General features: G+C 35.1%; 2 protein-coding genes across 2 annotated transcripts; both read left to right on the plus strand.

The window, feature by feature from the left end:
• The first annotated feature begins 1,029 nt into the window (after positions 1–1,029).
• On the plus strand, positions 1,030–9,935 carry LOC132283610 (4-coumarate--CoA ligase-like 9). The gene is made up of 7 exons (XM_059785596.1): positions 1,030–1,652; positions 2,286–2,760; positions 4,068–4,257; positions 4,983–5,128; positions 5,251–5,318; positions 6,128–6,230; positions 9,456–9,935. The coding sequence occupies exons 1-7, from the start codon at positions 1,120–1,122 to the stop codon at positions 9,576–9,578; spliced, it is 1,638 nt and encodes a 545-aa protein (XP_059641579.1). The 5' UTR covers positions 1,030–1,119; the 3' UTR covers positions 9,579–9,935.
• Positions 9,844–21,706, plus strand: LOC132281163 (4-coumarate--CoA ligase-like 9). Its single transcript, XM_059782893.1, has 9 exons — positions 9,844–9,865; positions 9,979–9,990; positions 12,225–12,840; positions 13,736–14,210; positions 15,987–16,176; positions 17,337–17,482; positions 17,605–17,672; positions 18,575–18,677; positions 21,569–21,706. Exons 1-9 carry the CDS (start codon positions 9,844–9,846, stop codon positions 21,692–21,694), a joined length of 1,758 nt encoding a protein of 585 aa, XP_059638876.1. The 3' UTR covers positions 21,695–21,706.
• Positions 21,707–22,474: the final 768 nt, after the last annotated feature.

Consider the following 22,474-nt stretch of genomic DNA (forward strand, 5'->3'; position numbering starts at 1 on the left):
GTAAAAACTAACTCATCAAGTTATCAGTAATTCTAATATATATATATACACACACACACACAATGACTCAAAAAGTTTGTCCCTACTTCTCTTTGTCGACATGTCAAATCGTGAACAATTTCTACCAAGATCTAGATAAGTTTGAATTTTTCATGAAGCTGAATTTAGAATTTTGAAATGGTCACTATTGAGTAGTATTTTTTTTTTTTTTTATTAGAAAATTCATTGTATATCAAAAGGAGGAAAAATGGAAATAATAATTTTTTTTCTTTTTCTTTTTTTTTTCAGAAAAGGGAAATAATCGCAGTTATGTCATAAAAGAAAAAAGATGGATTCACATATAGTCATATTTAGTTGATTTACAAGGAAAAGGAAAATTAATGATACTGTGCAAATAATTGAAAAGAAGTTTCTCCAAGACTCATATGGTATTTTAAAGATCTTTTGTTAAATAAGCCTAAAATGTTACGAATGTTCACTTAAACTTATAATTTTTTCAAGGATAAAAAAGAGTAAGTTAGTGCTTATTCACCATATCAATTCATTTCCTTTCTTTTTATTTTTTTAAAAAAATATTTTCATAATCTTATAATAAATACAGTATAATATAAATGCGTGTTTGGTTCAATTTTTTAAGATTAATTTTTTGTTTTCTAATAACAAAAAATTAAAAAATTATACTAAAATTTGGAAATTGTCGTACAAAATTTTAATTAAAAATATATGTATTTAGAGAAAGTCTTTTATGATTTTCTTAAAATAATTTTTTATTTTTTGAATTTTTTTAAAAAAATTGAACTTAAATAATCCAAATTACCCTTTCATTTTTTTATTTTATATATATATATATATATTTTTCCTCATTTCTACTACTTCCACTGCGGCTTTAAGACAAAGGTCAAATATTTGAAGTTTGACTTTGGCATTCATAGTCAGCATCGCCGGCCGTTCAAAAACATTAACTCTGACAATTCGCTAAATCGTTGTCTAAAGTGAAATTGTCGTCACCACAAATATAAACACACATAGTCACACACCCGACACACGCACACCCCTTCCTCTCTCTCTCTATATTATCTTTCTTTCTCTCTCTACAACTGCACACCATCACATTTTTTCATGGCGCCGGATCCAAAAAATGGTTTCTGCTCACAGACCAAGACGTTCCACAGCCTCCGCCCACCTGTCCCTCTCCCTCCACCCACCCAACCCATCTCCATCACCGACTACACACTCTCTCTCCTCGTCTCTCCCACCGTTCCGCCGCCGCAATCTACCGCATTCCTCATCGACGCCGCCACCGGCCGGCGCCTCATCTACGCCGACTTCCTCCACCAAACCCAGACCCTCTCTTCCTCTCTCAAGACCCATTTCCCCTCTCTCTCTAAAGGCCAGGTCGCCTTCATTCTCTCTCCTCCCTCTCTCCACCTTCCGGTTCTCTACTTCTCTCTCCTCTCTCTGGGAGTTGTCATCTCTCCCGCCAATCCACTCGCTACCGAGTCCGAGTTGGCCCACATGGTCGGACTCAGTAAATCAACCATCGCCTTTGCAACTTCGTCTGCTGCACATAAGCTCCCGTCTCTCCCCCTCGGCACCGTCCTGGTCGACTCGGCCGAGTTCCACTCAATGATGACGATTCCAACCAAAGACAGGTATTGTTATTAATTGATACATTAATAGCCTCAGCTATTAATGCAGATGAGCATATAATAAGCAAATTTTTTTTTAGTGCATGTAATATTCTGTAATACATATTTTCTTTTCTTTTCTTTTTTTTTTTTCTTCTTCTAATTTTGGATTGAATAAATATTTTCTTTTTATAAATAGTTTTAAATTTTATTTTCAAATCTTTTTGGGTAGACATGAAAGGTTGATTGTCTAGGATGTTTTAAAAGGCTGAATATCACTGTTTTTATAAATAATAGTAATGATAATAATGATGTCATAAAGTTTATTTTGTCCAATTTTAAAATGGAGGTGATAAATGGCTTCAGTTTTTCATATATTGTGAAATGACATTATTGTTGATTTAATTAATGATAATCAAGTATAAGAACCATTTATGTCATTTATTTTAATACTATTATTATTTGGAGATAAGGGTTATAATTTAAAAATAAAATAGTTTTATTATTTTATTTTAATACTATTATTATTTGGAGAGGGTATAATTTATTTCTGACATGTGGTGTTAGTGTTGTCAGATTTAGAATTATACTTCTGTTGGTAAGGTGTCAAGTTCTAATAATGTTGTAAATTAATCCTATTTATTATATTTCTAACAGATATAATCAAGACCGAGTCAAGGTGAATCAGTCTGATTCAGCGGCGATTCTTTACTCGTCTGGCACAACCGGCCGAGTCAAGGGCGTGGAGTTGACTCACCGGAACTTGATTGCTCTGATCGCCGGTTTTTACCATAACCGAACAGATCGTGATGACAGTGTGCCGGTGTCATTGTTTACGCTGCCATTGTTTCATGTGTTCGGATTCTTTATGATGATCAGGGCAACGGCATTGGGAGAGACACTGGTTCTGATGGAGAGGTTTGATTTCGAAGGGATGTTGAGGGCGGTGGAGAAGTACAAGATCACATACATGCCCGTGTCGCCACCACTTGTGGTGGCAATGGCGAAGTTAGAGGTGGTGAAGAAGTACGACCTCAGCTCGCTTGTGCTGCTTGGGTGCGGTGGTGCACCACTAGGGAAGGAGGTTTCGGAGCGGTTCAATGCTAGATTCCCCAATGTTGAGATATCTCAGGTACTAAAATGGTTGAATTAATTTATATGATACACTGGCATTTCAGTAGATTTGATTTTGAATTAGAAGTACGGGTATGGATGTGTTCGACACTTTTGATTGGACATTGTAACGGGGTAGGCGCTTGTCCATTTATAAAAAAACTCAAGATGTTGGGTACTGCTACATACCAACCCATTTATACCCATTCTCTTTTCTATCGAGATGCAATGTGGGACAAATGACTCTTGTTACAGACATCTACTTAAAAAACACATCTTATCATTCAATTTTATTGTTGCTTCAAAATCAATGAAATATATATATTAGAAGCCATGTTCCATAAAAATAACATTGAATTTACCCTAGAAAATAAAATAAAAATATGAAATAATATGATTACTTAGCAGTGTCCATGTGTCTTTCTATTTGAAAATTTTACACCTCTGACGGGTGGATATATATCGGTCATAGGTGTTATTACCTAATTGATGCTCCAAGCAGATTAAAATAACATTGAAGTTGTCTCTTTGCATTTGAAGCAGACATTTTTTTGTCATCCTCTTTGTGGCGGTATTAATGTTAGTATAAAGTAGAAAATGCTTTTATTCTAAGAAAACATACTAAACTAGAAAATTCTTTTATTCTAAGAAAATCTTTAATCTGATTCCGTTGTCTTATTTTTGGAAAGTGACTTGAATATTATGTTAGGAAGTAATATTATTTTATTAACGTCAATAATGCATAGTGTTGTGAATTAAGTTGGTCAATTGGCATTATCATGTCTTCTTAAGATTTGGAATCACGCACTTTGATGTGGGGATATAAAATTGTTTTAGAGGGTGGATAATTACATCTTGTCTCAATCTATATGTAAGTTCCTATGCTTACACTTTTAAGGGTAGTTGTTATGAGATTCACCACTATTTGGTTGAATCAAATAAAATAATATTATTTCATTAATCAAGTTTCATAGACGAAGGCTTCGGGAGAGTTTTTGTCTGGATAGATGCATAGTGTTCATAATTTCTGTGGTTCTTTATGCTTCTATATTTGTTAACTGAATACCCTAATACCTATATGTTATATTGCAAATGAACTGAAAATATATAAAATGGATATTAAATAATATGACCGAAATTTATTTGCATGGGTGCATAATTGCAGATACAGCATGATATACATATATATATAAATATATTCCGGTAAATAGCATGGTATATGTTCGTGATGCTTTTTTATTTGATAATGTTCATAATAGCAATGGCAGTTGGTTAATACAATGATTCCAAAGTGATGTTAATTTACGTTGTCGTTCTTCGTCTTAGGGATATGGTTTGACTGAGAGCGCGGGAGGGGCAACTAGGATGATAGGGCCTGAAGAGACTAAGAAGCAAGGATCTGTTGGCTGCCTTGCTGAGAACATGGAAGCCAAGATAGTTGATCCTGTAACCAGAGAGGCCTTGTATCCTGGACAGAGAGGGGAACTATGGTTACGAGGGCCTACAATCATGAAAGGTGATGCATATATGAGCATGATTTGATCATTTGAGTTTGTGTTACATTGGCTCGGCTTGTTCTTAGGGTAGATTTTTTTTCTCTGGAATAGAGTCCCACGACTCTTGAAATGCAGATTGCCATTTGTATCATTTCTCATAGTGACAATAGGTAAAAGCATGATTGTTGAAGATTGTAAGAGGGATAATTTTTCACTATTATCTGCTGCATTTCAAGAATAGCACTAGCCTTGAATAGCCTTTTTTCTTGAAGTTTGACATTGTTTTGTACCTTGACTCTCACCCTGACCTTATTCTGCTTATATGGTCCACTATTCAAACGTATAAATTCTTATGTACCTACACAGATATAAATTTCATATCTCATATTACCGACTTTTAGCTTTACCAATAAATGTTGTATTGCTTATTGTGATATCCTGGCATGTTAGAACCGTAGTCAATAAGTAGAAGAATCAAGAATGTTGCTCGGTGGCCAAATTGAAGTTCATTTCTAGCTATTTGATGGAATTTATCTTGGATAGAGTTTTAAATTGAATGAGGGGGGGAGAGAGAGAGAGCCCAAACTGAAAAATTAAGGCATCTAATCTTATGGAAAACATATTTACTTGGTCTTTAGTTCCTAATTATTGCTGCTTCTAATTTATTGAGGTTTTAATTTTGCCTTTGTGATACCGTTGTAACTATTCTTATTTTGACAAACGGAGAACGTGGTGAAAATTACAGGTTATGTTGGAGATGATGAAGCAACTGCTGCAACATTGGATTCGGAAGGCTGGTTAAAGACTGGTGATCTCTGTTATTTCGACTCGGATGGGTTCCTGTACATTGTTGATAGGTTAAAGGAATTGATAAAGTATAAGGCTTATCAGGTGATAAACTATGCCGAACTTTTATGTCGTTTGTCAACTCGCAACAAACATGTGGTTGAAGTTGTCATTTACTTGCCATTTATATATATTTGTCATCTGATAAAATATGAATCAAACTGCAGGTTCCCCCGGTTGAGTTGGAACATTTACTTCTATCGAATCGGGAAATTGCTGATGCAGCTGTGATTCCGTATGTAATGTCAAATTTTATTTATTTATATGTGGAAATTTATATCTAATATGTGCACATGGTAGACTGTTGTGTAACGGTAAGAAAGAGTTTGTAAGAATGCAGGCTCAAGTCTTAGTGCCGTCAGTTTCACTCTAAACCTGCCCGGTTTATTTTTAAAATTAATATACATAGATATTTTATTATTTTTTGTTCTTGTTTTTTCCGTTATTTTTCATGATTTTTTGGTAACTTAATCATTGAGTTAACAAAATTTATGATTATATTTGTTCAATATTTACTATATTTACTATTTTTTTTTAAAAAAAAAAGGTGTCTATATCGAATCGTTGAGGATTGTGTTAGCTATTTGCAATTCTTTCGGTTCGTTTCCCAAAGACTGCCAATAAAGACCGGTAATATTTATATTTTGTTCAATAACATGATCTATGGCTTCAATATTAGCCACAGTTTCTAAGTTTGTGATTGTTTTGGATCCTTGTCATGGATGATGATGATGATGATGATGATGATGATGATAGAAGATTGAATGGTAAAACAAAATTTAGGAATATAACCATTTATGATTTCAGTCAAAAATTAGAAATTCAAGCATATATGATTTGAGTCGAGTGGTTTAGGAGCTTAATTGAGATGGGGAGTATTCATGTCATAGTTTGTCATGTGTAATTAGCCCTGCATCATAAGACAAAGGAAGGAAAATGAAAAACTTGCCTTTGGAATTTAATTTAATTTTCTTTGAAGCTACTTTTGTTCCCTTTGTGTACCTGCTCTCTAATCTCACATTATTTTGTGTCATTTGAAAGCAGATATCCAGATGAGGAAGCAGGGGAGATTCCCATGGCCTTTATAGTGAGAAAACCTGGGAGCAGTATCACTGAGGCTCAAGTTATCGATTACATTGCAAAACAGGCATGTTTACTTCTGAGTATTTACAGTCGCATTTTATTGATTTTGTTAAACTTTAACTAAGTGATACATGAAGTTGGCACTTCATCTATAATGCCTTCAGAATACGTGCACATATCTTAGCTTTAATATCACACAAAAAGGAGGAGATAATACATTTAATGCTCTTACAAATTAGCACTTCTTGATAGAAATATAATTCCCTTCCCAAGATCTCAAACAGCAATAACAACAAAAACAGATGAAAGCACACACACAAACAAGACAAGATTTACGTGGTTCTACGAATTTCTTACCTCCACGGACGAAGAACGAAAAACTTCGTTTCAATAAAGATTACACACACACTCTCTCAACTCTCTCTCTCTCACAACTTTCTCAATTCTCTCTCTCTCTTCACCCCTCTCCAAACAACTCCCTCTCCAATTTATTTTTTTGCTAAGTAACTCCCTCTCCTAGTTATAAAGTCTATATTACAAATACTTCTTGAACAAGGATTCCTATACCTTGTTTAACAAGAAGTACCAAATCGATCACCTCTCTAAAATAGATGCCTACCGAGACACAACTTCCTACACAAGTCTTCAGCCCATAGGAAAGAACATCTTCTAATTAAGTAAGCAAATTCTGCAACTCATCAGGCAAAGTGCAATCGGTCCGACTCAGCAACGTGCTACAATAACCGGTATGGACCTGTCGGACTTCTTCAGCATTCCACAATCTTCAAGAATTTGAGACACAAACCCAACACTTCTCACAAAAACCTTCGAATACACATATTATACACGAGGTCCATGTTGAAAAAAAATATAGATTTCACATGATAAACTGATGTTGTAAAATTTTGGGGCTGCCCATCTTCGTAAACTTTTATTACTTGCCTCAAGTTAGTTAGTTTGCTCTATGTAGATTCTTTTTCTTTGTTTTTTTTTTTTTTCTTTTTTTCTTTGGACAGGTTATCACTGTGGAATTGATTCCACCCTTAAATATCTGATATTCTGATTAGAAAGTGGAACCAATCAAACACTTTGACATTGACATGGATATGTGAATACCAAAATCTATATTCTCTACCAAATCAACCCGTGAAATCATAATTTGACGAAATCAACCCTTATCGGTTGAGACTTAAAGAAAGTGGTTATGGAATTTGAAGTGCCTCTCAAAAGCTGAGGGGATTTGCTTGCCTAGCTTACACATGGCTATAAATAATAGGTGGAACTGCTTTAGAGGCTTCAAAGGAGACACCTTGCACGTTCTGGTGGTGGAGTTCACTGGTCTCTCATTTTCTCGAACATTGTTTGGAACAATGGGGAACACTTCTGTTTCAAGGGCATTAAAGAACCAGAATTTCCGAACGTCTATGTAGGTGCTTTCAAGGTGTAAAGCTCAAAAATCAGATTCAGAACTTCTGCATGATCTCTTAGTCTTTTCCTCCATGATCTTCTAGCTGATTATTGATGATGGACTCATCTCTTGCTCTGCAACCATTTCCTTCTTGGAAAGTGCTTTAAATCCTCCATATTGCCAAGGTGAAAAAGGAAGTCACATTGAGATACGGAATGAGGCTACGATTTGGCCCAACGGAGATACATGGGAACATGCATTGGTAAGTGATAATTGGAGGTATATAGATCTGGAGAACCTCTAAAATAAGAGGGTTAAGATAGGTAGAATAAGAACAAAATATATGGAATACTAATTTAGTAAAACTAGAAATTCTAGTTGAGGGAGAGATTTGGAGATGTTTATATTAGGATATATTAAATGGAGATGTTCTTGGGTTGTAGTGTGTGTCAAAGTGTCATGAGTCATTTGTCTAGAGTCATGGAAGATGGTGGAGATTAAGACATCGAAGAACACGACGCAAAGCTCTCAAGCTCAGTCACATATGTAGACTAAGGTAAGTTGAGACCAATTATGACCTATGTTTGATCTTTAGATGGTTCAAAATATTGTTTTTATCCTGTTTATTAAAATTGATATTTTTGATAAAATTATTTTCAAAACAGAGGATTTTACAAAACAGTAAACCTTGATCAAATGGTTGATTGATTGAGATTGTTTGCATAAGAAATGTTTTGAAATTCAGAATGTCTCGATCGATGTATCGAGCAACTGAAACTTGTCCAGTGGTGCTTCGATTGCGATCGAACCCTGCCGGCACACTTTTATGTAAACTCTCTCAAATCAAAATTCTAAAAGGATTTTCCTTACCATACTACACGTGTCTCCTGTATTGGTTATAAATATGGGATTATTGTCCGTTTAGGGTATCTCTCATGGGAGATTTCAACTCTTTACTTATTATTAAGAGAATTTATAGATTTAGAGAGAGCTTTGAGAATCAATCTAGGGGAAAATCAAAGCAATGGGAAGAATTGAAATGATATGTTAAAGCATCAACCCTGAGTGGTTTGCAAAGAACAAGTTGATTGGACATCACTAGCCATGGAGATTTGAAGTCCATGGAGAAGTAGATTGCATGAGGAGCGAGTCACGTCATGGATCAGCAGCTGCAGGATCTGTGGAGATCGATCTTGAGTAAGTCTAAGTCGGGAGGGACTAGATGATTCTTTTGTTAGAGTCAGTAACCTCTTTCTTGTAGTGGATGTTGATCCTCTTAAACTAGTTCCCGTGATTTTTCCTCGTTTAGGGTTTTCCACCTAAAAGATATATTTTTCTCTGCTTCATTTTATGTATTACTTGTATGTTTATATGACTGCAATTGAAACATGTAGTCACTTAATTAATTGAATTTTAAATAAGATTTGATGGTAATTCAAAAAGCTAGTTGTAAATTAATATCCACAAGACTTATTTACTTTCCCTCAAGGTCCAAGTCATCACTCACTCACTGACAATTAGTATCAAAGCATATTGATCATAGACTTAAAAGAGCTACAAATGATTAAATTTTTTTAAACCGTTTAAAAGATCACTTGAAATGTTGATCATCATATGTCACGTTCAAATTCTGGTGCTAGGAATATAAAATATTCAACCTTTTCAAACAACAATGTTATTCTTATCTTAAAGAGGAAATGAGCTGTTGAATCAGCATTCATATCGACATTGAGAACCTCAGTCACAATCTTGTGGATTGAATACACATTCTATAGCATTCTGTGCCGTCATGTTAAAACATTGCAGACCATGGCATGCATATTCCCGCTTGTATTTTTGGCAGTAGTTTTTATGGTAGCATTGGTACATTACATCTTGCAGGTTGCACCATACAAGAAGATTCGACGCGTTGCATTTATCAACTCTATTCCAAAATCTCCGGCGGGAAAGATCTTGAGAAGGGAGCTGGTCAATCATGCTTCTGGAGCTTCAGCAAGATTATGATCCAAGGTATATCAGCGAAAAAAAACTTGGTAATTGCATAGAATGAGAATTCCATAACGTCCAATGTTAGAAATGCCTTTGTCATCGATGTGTGCAAAAATCATATGAAGTTCAGATCACAAGGTGGCCTAAAAAGTCTTCAAATGAAATTTTAAGACAATGGTTAGGTCTGCGACTGCTGTTCCGAATTCCCTCCCTTCAGATTCTTAGGTACACCCTTCCTGTATTTATAGATCTGTCATATGTTTTGTAAATCATTTATATGATGGCACATTTGTGGACTGATTGTAAATTTTCAACACCCAGCTTGGTTTTTTATTTACCAAGTTAAATGAAGACTTTTGAGTTTTGACTTCTCGTTTCGAATTTTTGCAGTTTGATTGAGTTGTTCTTTTTCTAGGTTTCATTTGCGGTAATTAGGACTTCGACTTTATGGGATATGGTTCCTTTTAATTTGAAGAGAAAATTAGATTTGAGTGACTAGGTTAAACAAAATTGTTTTGAACAATTTTGTTTAGAATTGGCCATTAATAAAAAAACATTTCTAATTTTCTAATGTGCATATAGAACTTCTATTCTACAAAATATCTTCAAGACTTCAAATTGTCTTTAAGTATTTTGATTTCGTTAATTTGAATCTTAGCTACGCAATTACAAATTTGTCGCTTCTGAACTTATTATTTTTTCAATTCCAATTTTAAGTCACTAATTTTGTACTACCAAATAAATACAACTAGAGGATGTGCATTCATGTTGAGATATATTAAACGGGAATGTGACACGGTGATATACTTTGTTCAAATAGGAAAACAAAATATGAGTATATTTTTTGATTCTGCAAGGGTCCAAGATAAGTTTATTTTATTTTATTTCAATTTTTTTCTGCTAGCCAAATTGAACAAAAAAAAAAAACACGGAGTACAACAAAGATCACATCAAAGATTCTTGAAGAAATTAGGATCCGTTTGTTTAGATACAAAATATTTTTTTATTTTTTTGTGTATGATTGTCGTAAAATATTTACGAAGAAAAAAATATTAAAATTTAACAAAAATAATTTATCCGTTAATTTTTGACAAGTTATTTTAGTAATGAATTTAACCTCAACCTTGACGTAAACTTTTACTAAATATTGAAAAAATAAAAATATTTTTTTAAAAATATATTTTACGGGAGCCATAATGTGTAACCACCAATTCCAAACTGTCTAGTCCTTGCACCAACAGTTATTGTTTTGATGTCTTACCAATTATTAGTTCAATTTGTCGTCAAAGTGTGCCTCGTAGTCCATTTGTATATTTTTGACCTTTCAAATAGATGGCGAGATATTGAATCTTCAAATGCTCAATGTGTGAGGTGGTCAGTAAACTTTTTTCTTGCTTTTTTAAGGGGAACAATTCGACATTTTTCAAATTAATTACACAAACAACTTTCATGTTCACAAAATTCTTTTGTTATATATCTCCGTCTCACAACAACTCTCTCTCTTTCTCTAGCTCTGAAACCCAGAGATCCATTCAACAGCGACCAATATTTTGGTGAGAGGAACTCAACCACTCTGGTGAGACCTTGAACTCTCACTCTAGCGGGACCTCCAAACATACCCAATTCGTGAGGATATGTACGATCGGTAGGGGTATAATTTGGGTTGGGTAATCCAAGCTCAGTCTAATTTTTAAAGAGTTTGAACAATTATTTTTATAATTAGAACTGGGATTATGTTGAAAATTTTCAACCCAAATTTAATTAGGGTTAGGCTTGGGTTGAAGTGCTAGTAACTTGAGCTAACTCGAATTTGAATTCCAATATTATTTTCATATATATTTTTACTTTTAAATACATTATATATAATATTTTAAAGTATGATTTTTTTTTTTTTTTCAAATTTCTTTAGTTAAATCTTAACTTATTGTATGTTAATATTTAGGAGAATTAATTTTCTAAAAAATTATTTGTAATTTATTAAAAATTTACAAAAAAAACTTTTTCTTATTTAAGAGTAATTTAATCTAAAATTAATTCAAGATCATATTAAATTTTCGGTGTAAAGATTAGTCATATAAGTAATTCGAATTAATCCGAAAATTTTACCTGAAATCTAAGCCTCTATTGCAAGTCCAAATTTAAAACTAGAAGGATGGATTGGGCTTGACTTGAGTAGTTAAGGTTAAGGGGTTAAGGATAAGGTTAGGGTTAAGATTGGACTTGAGTTTAATATTTCATATGGTAAATTAGACCCAAGTTATACTTCAAACTCGCTCGAATTACAACCCTAATTACCAAGAACAGAACCAACATAGACCCAAAAATATAACAAAGCTAGCATGGACCGGGGGCGATGTGCCCGGGACGGGCCAACATGGGCCTAGGAGGGCAATAGAGCCAGCACCGGGGCGAGGGATATGTAGTGTCATTGCATTGGATTTTATTCTTTCCCTCTCCATGCTGTATAGGAATGTGTTTAATTATGATTATAAATGCTTATTTTATGTATTGGGAAATGAATTCCTATGTTATATTGTATTTAATTACTTCTTTATAGAACACGTTAATAATTGTATTTAAAAGAGATTTATTATCGTAGTAGTCGTATTGTGGGAATCTGGAGTGGTATTCTAATCACCGGCCAGTGAGATTGCCGGCCAGTCACACCAAGTATTGTCGTCACTACAAAGTACAACTACACACATTACCCCTTCCGCTCTCTCTTTACAACCACAACATCACATTTCATGGCGGATCCAAGAAATGGTTTCTGCTCACAGACCAAGACATTCCACAGCCTCCGCCCACCTGCCCCTCTCCCTCCCCCCACCCAACCCCTCTCCATCACCGACTACACTCTCTCTCTCCTCCGCTCCCCCAACGCTCCACCGCTGCAAACCACCGCATTCCTCATCGATGCTTCCACCGGCCACCGCCTCTTTTACGTCGACTTTCTCCATCAAATCCAGACCCTCTCTTCCTCTCTCCAGACCCGTTTCCCCTCTCTCTCTAGAGGACAGGTTGCCTTCATTCTCTCCCCTCCCTCTCTCCACCTTCCAGTCCTCTACTTCTCTCTCCTCTCCCTCGGAGTCACCATCTCTCCCGCCAACCCACTCGCCACCGGGTCCGAGTTAACCCACATGGTCCGACTCAGTAAACCATCCATCGCCTTTGCGACCTCCTCAACTGCTCACAAGCTCCCACCACTCCCACTCGGCAACGTCCTGGTCGACTCGTCCGAGTTCCACTCAATGATTACGATTCCAACAAAAGACAAGTAAGCTATCATTTGCAACATGAGCATATAATAAGTTTTTTATTTTTTATTTTCTTTTATGTTAAAGGTTGTTAAAAGAAACTAATTTCAACGTTAGCAAAAAAGAATCAAGAGGAGGGTTTTAATCACTTATTCTGTTTAGTTGATTAATAAATGATAAAAAAAAATGATATTAATTATGATTTCAAAAATAAAAATGATTTTAATAAAGCAACACTTTTAATAGATTTTATCTTTTATAATAAATAAGGATAAATTTGATATTAACAAAATTTTCTTTAGTTCTTAATTTTTTTTTTATAGGAAAACAAAACCAACTCGTTAATGTAATAATGCATTCTTTAAAAAACCTTCCATTCCTTTTTTTTTTTTTCTTCAAAATTTTATATCAACCAAAAAAACTACATCACTCCAATTTCCTTCATTTTCTTTATTTTTTTCCTTCCATTTCTTTGCAACCAAACCGGACCTAAATGCCATAGTGTCATTCAAGAATTTGCCATAAATATTACCTTTTCATAAAGACTTTGAAATTAATTTTTGAAAAAATAAAAATAAAAAAATTGTACAAAGTTAAAATCTTTGACACTGTGGACTAAAAATGTTGTGTTTGGGATGTTTTAAATGGCATATCACTATCGTTTTTTTATTAAAAAAAAAATAAAAATTGCCATTTTAAAGATAAATTTTGTCATTAAATATAACCTAAAATAGAATTTTTGGAGAGAGGTGACACTTTGTTTTTTAAAAATTGTGAAATATTATTATTATTTTATTTAATTAATGAGAATTAACTCGACATTTATCAGTCAAGTTCTAATATTGCCAAAAAAAAAAAAAAAAAAGTCAAGTTCTAATAGTGGTGTAAATTAATTTATATTTATATATCTAACAGATATAATGAAGACCGAGTCAAGGTGAACCAGTCCGACTCAGTGGCGATTCTTTACTCGTCCGGCACAACCGGCCGAGTCAAGGGCGTAGAGTTGACTCACCGGAACTTGATTGCTGTGATCTCCGGTTCTTACCATAACCGACTAGATAAGAATCCGCCATTTCCGGTGTCGCTGTTTGCGCTGCCATTGTTTCACGTGTTCGGGTTCTTTATGATGATCAGGGCCGCCGCAATCGGAGAGACTCTGGTTCTGATGGAGAGATTCGATTTCGAAGGGATGTTGAGGACGGTGGAGAAGTACAAGATCACTTACATGCCGGTGTCGCCGCCCCTCGTGGTGGCAATGGCGAAGTCGGAGTTGGTGAAGAAGTACAACCTCAGCTCACTTCAGCGGCTTGGCTGCGGTGGTGCGCCGCTCGGGAAGGAGGTTTCCGAGCGGTTCAATGCTCGCTTCCCCAATGTTGAGATTGTTCAGGTAATTTTTTTGAATTAATAATTTAGTAAAGTGACGCTATCATGACAAAAGTATATGATAAATATTTAACCATTTTTTGAGATGTTTGAAAAGTTGAATAAATTATTTAATAATATCTAGAGCAAATTCAAGAGTTGGAGTGTCAAAAAAGTAAATTTAACTCTCACCAAGTGGGAATGGGAGTGAAACTTGCATAGATACTCAGCATTTGATAGTTAGAGCGTCAAAGAAGCAAAATTTAACTTTACACAATGTGGGAATAAGAGCGTAAGCGTGCGGTGATACGCAACAAAAGCCGCAAAATTTAAGTCACGGAAATGGGAGTGACAGTGCGTAGATTGTGAGAGTGGAACGCGCTCGGTGTGTGAGAGCAACATTATTAAGAATAATTGTGTAACTTAGAATAATATCTTTCAATCAGGTGCTTAAATGTGGAGAATTCAGGACTCAAGGGAGGCCCATTCCGAGTGGTAGGTTCAATGCTCGCTTCCCGAAATGTTGGGATAGATTAGGTATTAAAACGGTTCAATTACTCTATGATATAGTGGTATTTGGATTAGTAATTTAGTATTAGCTGATTGATGATGCTGAATGCAGATTAAAATAACATTGAAGTTGTCTCTTTATGTTTGGAGCACTGACATTTTGTTGCCATCCTCTTTGTAGTGGTATTTGTGTTAGTATAAAGTGTAAAATCTATAAGAATTCTAAAAAACTCTTTCAGAATCCTAAAAAAATCTTTAAGTCGTTGTCTTATTTTATTTTCGAGGAGTGACTTGAATTATTTATGTTATGAGGTAATATTATTTTATTAACATCAATAATGCATACTTGTCTTGTGAATTATGTTGGTCAATTGGCATTATCATATATGCCTACTTAAGTTTTGGAATCAGACGCTTTGATGTGGTGATATACAATTGTTTTAGAGGCTGGACAATTACATGTTGGCTTAGGCACGTAGGCCCATTTGGCATGCGATGTGTTTTAAGCGTTATATTTTTGGTCAATATTAGAACAATCCTTTTGTTTTAAGCATTATGTTTTTAGTCAATATTAGAACAATCGTTTTGTTGTAAGAGTGTTTTAGGTAGAAATTGGAACCATGTATGGTAACGAAAATTTGTTTTTAAAAATTCAAAAATTTGTTTTAATTCCCGTATCAAAACACACAATATCACCAATTTTGGTGATATGGGTTTTGGCAAAAAAAAAATCTGATATGTTATGAACTATTTCAAACTAATATCAGCTGTCCCAAATATGATATGGGCCCAATTTTGGATATCAATATCAGAAAAACAATATCATAACACTTCCCAAACATGCCCTTAATCCATATATAATTTAAGTTCCTATTCTTATAATAAGTTTGGTTGTAGATAACATGCCCACTATGTGCTTGAGTTTTTGTTAACTGAATTCCCCTAACACCAGTATGTTATGTTGTAATATAAGTTCCTATGCTTACAACTTTAAGTTTGGTTGTATATCACATGCCCACTGTGTGCTTGAGTTTTTGTTAACTGAATTCCCCTAACACCAGTATGTTATGTTGCAAATGAACTGAAAGTATATGCATATGAATATTAACTAATATGACGGAAACTATTGATTTTCGTGTTAATGAAAGATATATATATATACACACGCATTTTTTTTCCCGAGTGCATAATTGCATGTACAGCATGTTATATGTACGTGATAATGTTCATAACAGCGATGGCAGTTGGTTGATACTATGATGCTAATTTACGTTGTCGTTCTTCATCTTAGGGATATGGTTTGACTGAGAGCGGGGGAGGGGCAACGAGGATGTTGGGGCCAGATGAGACTAAGAAGCAAGGATCTGTTGGCCGGCTTTCTGAGAACTTGGAAGCCAAGATAGTTGATCCTGTAACTGGAGAGCCCTTTGCTCCTGGACAGCGAGGGGAACTATGGATACGAGGGCCTACAATCATGAAAGGTGATGCATATATGGGCATGATTTAACTATTTGAGTTTGTGTGACAGCCGAACTCTACCATTCTCTTCCTTTGGGATAGACAACCCTCAGTCATGAAGCATTGCACGGCTGACATTATAGAACTTTGTGGCATTGCAGAAAATGTGCCTCATTCTTATGACATGTTTGAAGCTTACATTGGCTTGGCTTGTTCTTAGGGTATAACTTTTTCTCTCTAGAATAGAATCCCATCACTCTTGAAATGCAGATTGCCATTTGCCTCATTGCTCGTAGTGACAATAGGTAAAGGGATGATTGTTGAAGATGGTAAGAGAGGGATAACATTTCACTATTTGAGCTTGCTCCACTGAGAGATACCTTTGTGAAATATGATACATTATCTGCTGCATTTCAAGAAGAGCACTAGCCTTGAATAGCACTTTTTCTTGAAGTTTGACTTTGTTTTGTACCGTGACTCTCATGTGGCGACCTTGTGGGAGGTGTGCATGGGCAAGTGCAAAGCACTGGCAGGCTACGGCCCACGGGTACACGATCTCACATTGGCTAGCTAAGGTGAAGGTGAAGTGCTTATATGTGCTAGTGTTGTCTCCAAATGGTACGAGGCCTTTTGGGGTAACCTAAGAACAAAATCGTGCGGCCTTGAGCCCAAAGCGGACTATAGTATGCCATGTGGTAGAGTGGATCGTTATAAATGGTATCAGAGCTGAAACCCAGCTGAAAGGCCCGAAAGTGTGATCAAGGAAGACGTTGGGCCCCTAGGGGGTGATTGTGGCAACCTTGTGGGCCATATCTCATATTACTAACTTTGAGCTTTAGGAATAAATGTTGTATTACTTACTGAATCTGAGAGTCATAGACAATAAGTAGAAGATTCAAGAATGTTGCTCAAATGCTCATCTTTGCCATAAAAGTGGAGACCAAATTGAAGTTCATTTCTATTTGATGAAATTTATCTTTGATAGAGTTGTAAATTGAATGTGTGAGAGAGAGAGCCCAAACTGAAAAATTAAGGCATCTAATCTTATGGAAAAACTCATTTACTTGGTCTTTAGTTCCTAATTATTGCTGCTTCTAATTTCTTGAGGTTTTAATTTTGCCTTTGCGATACCATTGTAACTATTCTTATCTTGACAAATGTAGAACTTGGTGGTATGTTACAGGTTATGTTGGAGATGATGAAGCAACTGCTGCAACATTGGATTCGGAAGGCTGGTTAAAGACTGGTGATCTCTGTTATTTCGACTCGGATGGGTTCCTGTACATTGTTGATAGGTTAAAGGAACTGATAAAGTATAAGGCTTATCAGGTGATAAATTACGCCGAACTTTTACGCCGTTTGTCAACTTGTAACAAACATGTGGTTGATGTTATCATTTACCAGCCATTTATATACCTTTGTCATCTGATAAAATATGGATCAAATTGCAGGTTCCCCCAGCTGAGTTGGAACATTTACTTCTATCGAATCGAGAAATTGCTGATGCAGCTGTGATTCCGTATGTAATGTCAAATTTTATCGATATGCAGAAATTTATATCTAACATGTGCACATGGTAGACTGTTGTGTAGTAGTAAGAATGAGTTCGTCCGAATGCAGCCTCAAGTCTTAGTGCTGTCATTTTGTGCAAATAATGACAAAGGTCAGGTCTACGTAGTCCGTCCATCCAAAAAATCAGGGAACACATTGGTAGGGATGTTAATTTAATCCGTTGTGACGGGGATCCGCCCCACCTCTAATGGATCGGGTTTGGCTTTATTATAATCTGGTTAGGAGTTGGTTTGAAAAGGAGAGTCATAACTTGTTTCACTCTAAACCCACCCGGTATAATTTTTAAGATAAATATAAATGAATTTTTTTTTTTTCTTTTGTTTTTTTCATGATTTTTTGGATTCGTAATCATTGAGTTAAAAATATTTATGATTGTAGTTGTTAAATATTTTACTATATTTAAATTTTTTATTTCAAACAAATTCTATCTTAAATTGTTTGGGACTGCAAACAAAGATTGGTATTATTCATATTTTGTTCAATGACATGATCTATGGCTTCAATATTAGCCACAATTTCCAAGTTTGTGGTTGTTTTGGATCCTCATCATGGACGATGATGATGATAGATAGATAGATTGAATGGTGAAACAAAATTTAGGAATATAACCATTTATGATTTCACTCAAAATTCAGAAATTCAAGCATGTATGATTTGAGTCAACTGGTTGATGAGCTTATAGGATGGGGTGTAATTCATGTCATAGTTCGTCACGTGTGTTAGCTTTTTATCAGAAGACAAAGGAAGGAAAACCAAAAACCTTCATTTGGAATTTTATTCCAAACTACTTTTGTTTCTTTGTTGTACCAGCTCTCTTATTTCTCATTCTTTTGTGTCAATTGAAAGCAGATATCCTGATGAGGAAGCAGGGCAGATTCCCATGGCCTTTATAGTGAGAAAACCTGGAAGCAGTATTACCGGGGCTCAAGTTATGAATTTCATTGCAAAACAGGCATGTTTACTTCTGAATATTTTCGGACATATTTTGTTGATTTTATTAAAGTTAAATTTTACGCAAGTGGTACATGATGTTGGTGCTTCATCTATAATGCCTTCGAATGTTTACACATATCTTCAGTTTAATATCACACAAAAAGGAAGAAATAAGACATTAGATGCTCTTACAAATTAGCACTTTTCACAAAAAACTTTTGTATGCACATAATATACACGTACACCATATGAAAAAATATAGATTTCACGTGATAAACTGAGTTTTGTAAAATTTTGGGGCTGTCCATCTTCTTAAAATTTTATTATTTTGTTGCTGCTCTATGTCGTCTTTTTCTTTTTCTTTTTTTTTTTTCTTTTTTCTTTTCCCTTTTTTTTTCTTTGGACAGGTTATTACGAAGGAATTGATTTCACCATTAAATATCTGATATTCTGATTAGAAAGTGGACCTAATCAAGCACATTAACATTGACATGGATATGTGAATACCGAGGTCTATATTCTCTATCAAATCAACCCGTAAAACCACAATTCAACAAAGTCAACCCTTAACGGTCGAGACTTGAACCAATGGTCATTTGCTTAGATGGTATGAGCTCTCCTCCCCAAAGGAAAGGTTGAGTGTTCAAGCTTGTTAGGGGAAATATTTATGAATTGTGGGTGGGAGGGTGTTTTCTTGAACTTTTGGGAAGAAAAAACAAAACAAAAAAAGGACTTGAAAGAAGTCGTTATGGAATTTGGAGTGCCCCCTCAAAAGCTGGAAGGGGTTTGCTTGGCTAGCTTACTAAATGGCTATCATAACACGACCACTCCAGCAATAACTTGCCTATATGAAAGTAATTTATTTAATAACTTTGTTTTTTAACTTTGACATCGAGGACTAGAACTGAGTTCTATATTTAGAGGCTTCAAAGAAGACACCTTGCACATTCTGATGGAGAACACTGTTTGGATACTTTGAACAACGGGGAACACCTCTGTTTCGAGGGCATTAAAGGATCAGTTCTTCCGCATGTATATGCAGGTGCTTTCAAGGTTTGAATCTCAAGAATCAGAGCCAGGAACTTCTGCATGATCTCTTGGACTTTTCCTCCATGTTCTTCTTACTGATTATTGATGGTAGTCATCTCTTGGTCTGCAACTATTTCGTTCTTAGAACGTGCGTTAAATCCTCCATATTGTCAAGGTGAAAAAGGAAGTCCCATCAATACGGAACGAGGCTACCATTTGGTCTATGGGAGATACATGGGAACATGCATTGGTAGCTGTTAAATTAGAGGCATAGACAGAACCTCTAAAATAAGAGAGTTATAGGTAGAATTAGAACTAAATGTATGGAATACTAATTTAATAAAACTAGAAATTCAAGTTGAGGGAAAGATTTGGAGACTTTGTTGCTTATATTAGGATATTTTAAATGGAGTTCTTGGGTTGTAGTTTGTGTCAAAGTGTCATGAGTCATTCGTCCACAATCATTAAAGATGGTGGAGATAAAGTTCAGCGAAGAACGCACCTCAAATCTCTCAAGCTCAATCACATATCTAGATTAAGGTAAGTTGAGACCATAGAGATCAACTATAACCTAACTTTGGTATTAAGAAGGATCATAATATTGTTTTAATCCTGTATATCAAAACTGGGATTTTTTATAAAATTATTTTCAAAACAGTAAACCTCGATTGAATGGTCGATTGACAGAGATTCTTTGTATAAAAAAAATGTTTTGGAATCCAGAATGCCTCGATCGATGTGTTGATCAAATGAAGCTTGTCTTGTTCGATCTCGATTGAACCCTGTAGATACACTTGTATGTAAACCCTCTCAAATCAGAATCCTAAAAGGATTTTACTTACATACTACATGTGTCTCTTATATTGGCTATAAATATGGGATTATATGTTAGTCTAGGGTATCTCTCATAGCAGCTTTCAACTCTTTACTTATTTGAGAGAAGTTTGTTTTTAGAGAGAGCTTTGAGAAACAATCTAGGGTTCTGATTAAGAGAATCCAAATAAAGGGAGGAATTGAAATGATCAATTACAGCATCAATCCGAGTGGTTCACAAAGAACAAGTTGATTGGACGTCAGTAGAAGCCATGGAGAAGCAGATTGTGTTAGGAGCAACTCCGTCATGGATCAGCTGCTGAAGGATCTGGGAAGATCTTGCGTAAGTTCAAGTCGGGAGGAACTAGGTGATTCTTGGGTTAGACTCTGGTAACCTAGTCTGTAACCTCTTCATTGTAGTGGATTTTGATCTGCCTAAATCAAGTCATGTTGATTTTCCATGTTTGGGGTTTTTCGCGTAAAAGATATATTTTCTCTGCTTCATTTTATTTAGTACTTCAGATTTTTATATGATTGCAACTGAAACATGTAATCAATTAGTTAATTGAATTTCAAACAAGAACTAACTGTAATTCAAAAAGTTAGTTATTAGGTCTAAGTCATCACTCACACCCTGACACATAAGAACGTTGGGTAACAATCTTAAGATTTAACAATTAGTATCAAAGCGTATTGCTCGTAGAATTAACGTAACTAAAAATGATTAATTTTTGTGAAAACAGTCGAAATGATTACTGGAAATGTTGATCACCATATGGCAAGTTCAAATTGTCTAGTGATAGGATTATAAAGTTTATAATATTTTCAAACAACAACGATATTCTTATCTCAAGATTAAATGAGCTGTTGAATCAGCATTTCATGTTGACATTGAGAACCTCAGTCACAATCTTTCCAAGTAAAATCCTTGTATGAAGCGCCATGTAATGGATTTCTGCGTCATAAATTCGTCATTTTAAAACATTGCATACCATGGCATACCTATTCCAGCTAGTATTTTTGCAGTAGTTTTTATGATAGCATCGGAGCGTTTCATCTTGCTTGCAGGTTGCACCATACAAGAAGATTCGACGCGTTGCATTTATCAACTCTATTCCGAAATCTCCGGCAGGAAAGATCTTGAGAAGGGAGCTGGTCAATCATGCTTCTGGAGGAGCTTCAGCAAGATTATGATCCAAGGTATATCAGCGAAAATCTTGGGTAATTTCCTATAGTGAGAACTCCATACCGTCTGATCACAAGGTGTAAAAATTATTCCCCTTTTATTTGTGTGTAAAAATCATATGCCAAGTTCAGATCACAAGTTGGCCTAATAAGTCTTCAAATGAAATTTATACACCCTTCTTGTAATTTATAGATTATGTCATGGAACATTTATGGACTGATTGTAAATTTCCAACACCCAGCTTGCTGATTTATTTGCCAATTTAAATGAATAGACTTGTAAATCTAGAAACGATATTTTTGTGTGTTACTTACGAGTTTTGACCTAAATCACACAATCTTTCTTAACGGGTGTCATTCTCATGTTCTGAGCATCCGTTCTGGCTCAAATTCTTACTATTTATGACTTAATTAGGTCGCTCTCACGCTCCCGTTCTTGAATTTGCTTTAACTCATGCTTTATGTGACTTAGGTTTTAACTTCACTTCTTGAGTTCTGATTTGAATTTTTTGCGATTTGATTCAGTTCCATTTATGGTAATCATGGGGCTTGACTTTGTAGGATCACGTTGCTCTTAAATTGTAAAGTAATTTGATTTCCTTAATTTGAATCTTACCTTGGTCATTACAAACTTGTTACTGCTATCCCACTTGGTATGATCTCTCATCTCTAAAGAGGAGGTAGAGTGTTTTATCAGAGATGAGTTGTTGCGAGTGTTTACTCTTTTGTTTTTTCAACTATTTAAAAAAAATAAAAAAAACCTTAACTTTATTAAAACATTAATATATG

The sequence above is a fragment of the Cornus florida genome, unplaced genomic scaffold (genome assembly GCF_030987335.1).
Source record: "Cornus florida cultivar Cherokee Brave unplaced genomic scaffold, ASM3098733v1 CherokeeBrave_3.0.0_Hap2_Chr11, whole genome shotgun sequence".
NCBI lineage: Eukaryota > Viridiplantae > Streptophyta > Magnoliopsida > Cornales > Cornaceae > Cornus > Cornus florida.

Excerpts from the sequence above, each read along its gene's own strand:
- LOC132281163 (XM_059782893.1), top strand. The coding sequence starts at position 9,844 with ATGGCACATTTGTGGACTGATT. Across the intron at positions 16,177-17,336 it reads AGGGCCTACAATCATGAAAG|GTTATGTTGGAGATGATGAA; the intron begins GTGATGCATATA and ends GGTATGTTACAG. Across the intron at positions 17,483-17,604 it reads TAAAGTATAAGGCTTATCAG|GTTCCCCCAGCTGAGTTGGA; the intron begins GTGATAAATTAC and ends ATCAAATTGCAG.
- LOC132283610 (XM_059785596.1), top strand. The coding sequence starts at position 1,120 with ATGGCGCCGGATCCAAAAAATGGTTTCTGCTCACAGACCAAGACGTTC. Across the intron at positions 1,653-2,285 it reads ACGATTCCAACCAAAGACAG|ATATAATCAAGACCGAGTCA; the intron begins GTATTGTTATTA and ends TATTTCTAACAG. Across the intron at positions 2,761-4,067 it reads CCAATGTTGAGATATCTCAG|GGATATGGTTTGACTGAGAG; the intron begins GTACTAAAATGG and ends TCTTCGTCTTAG.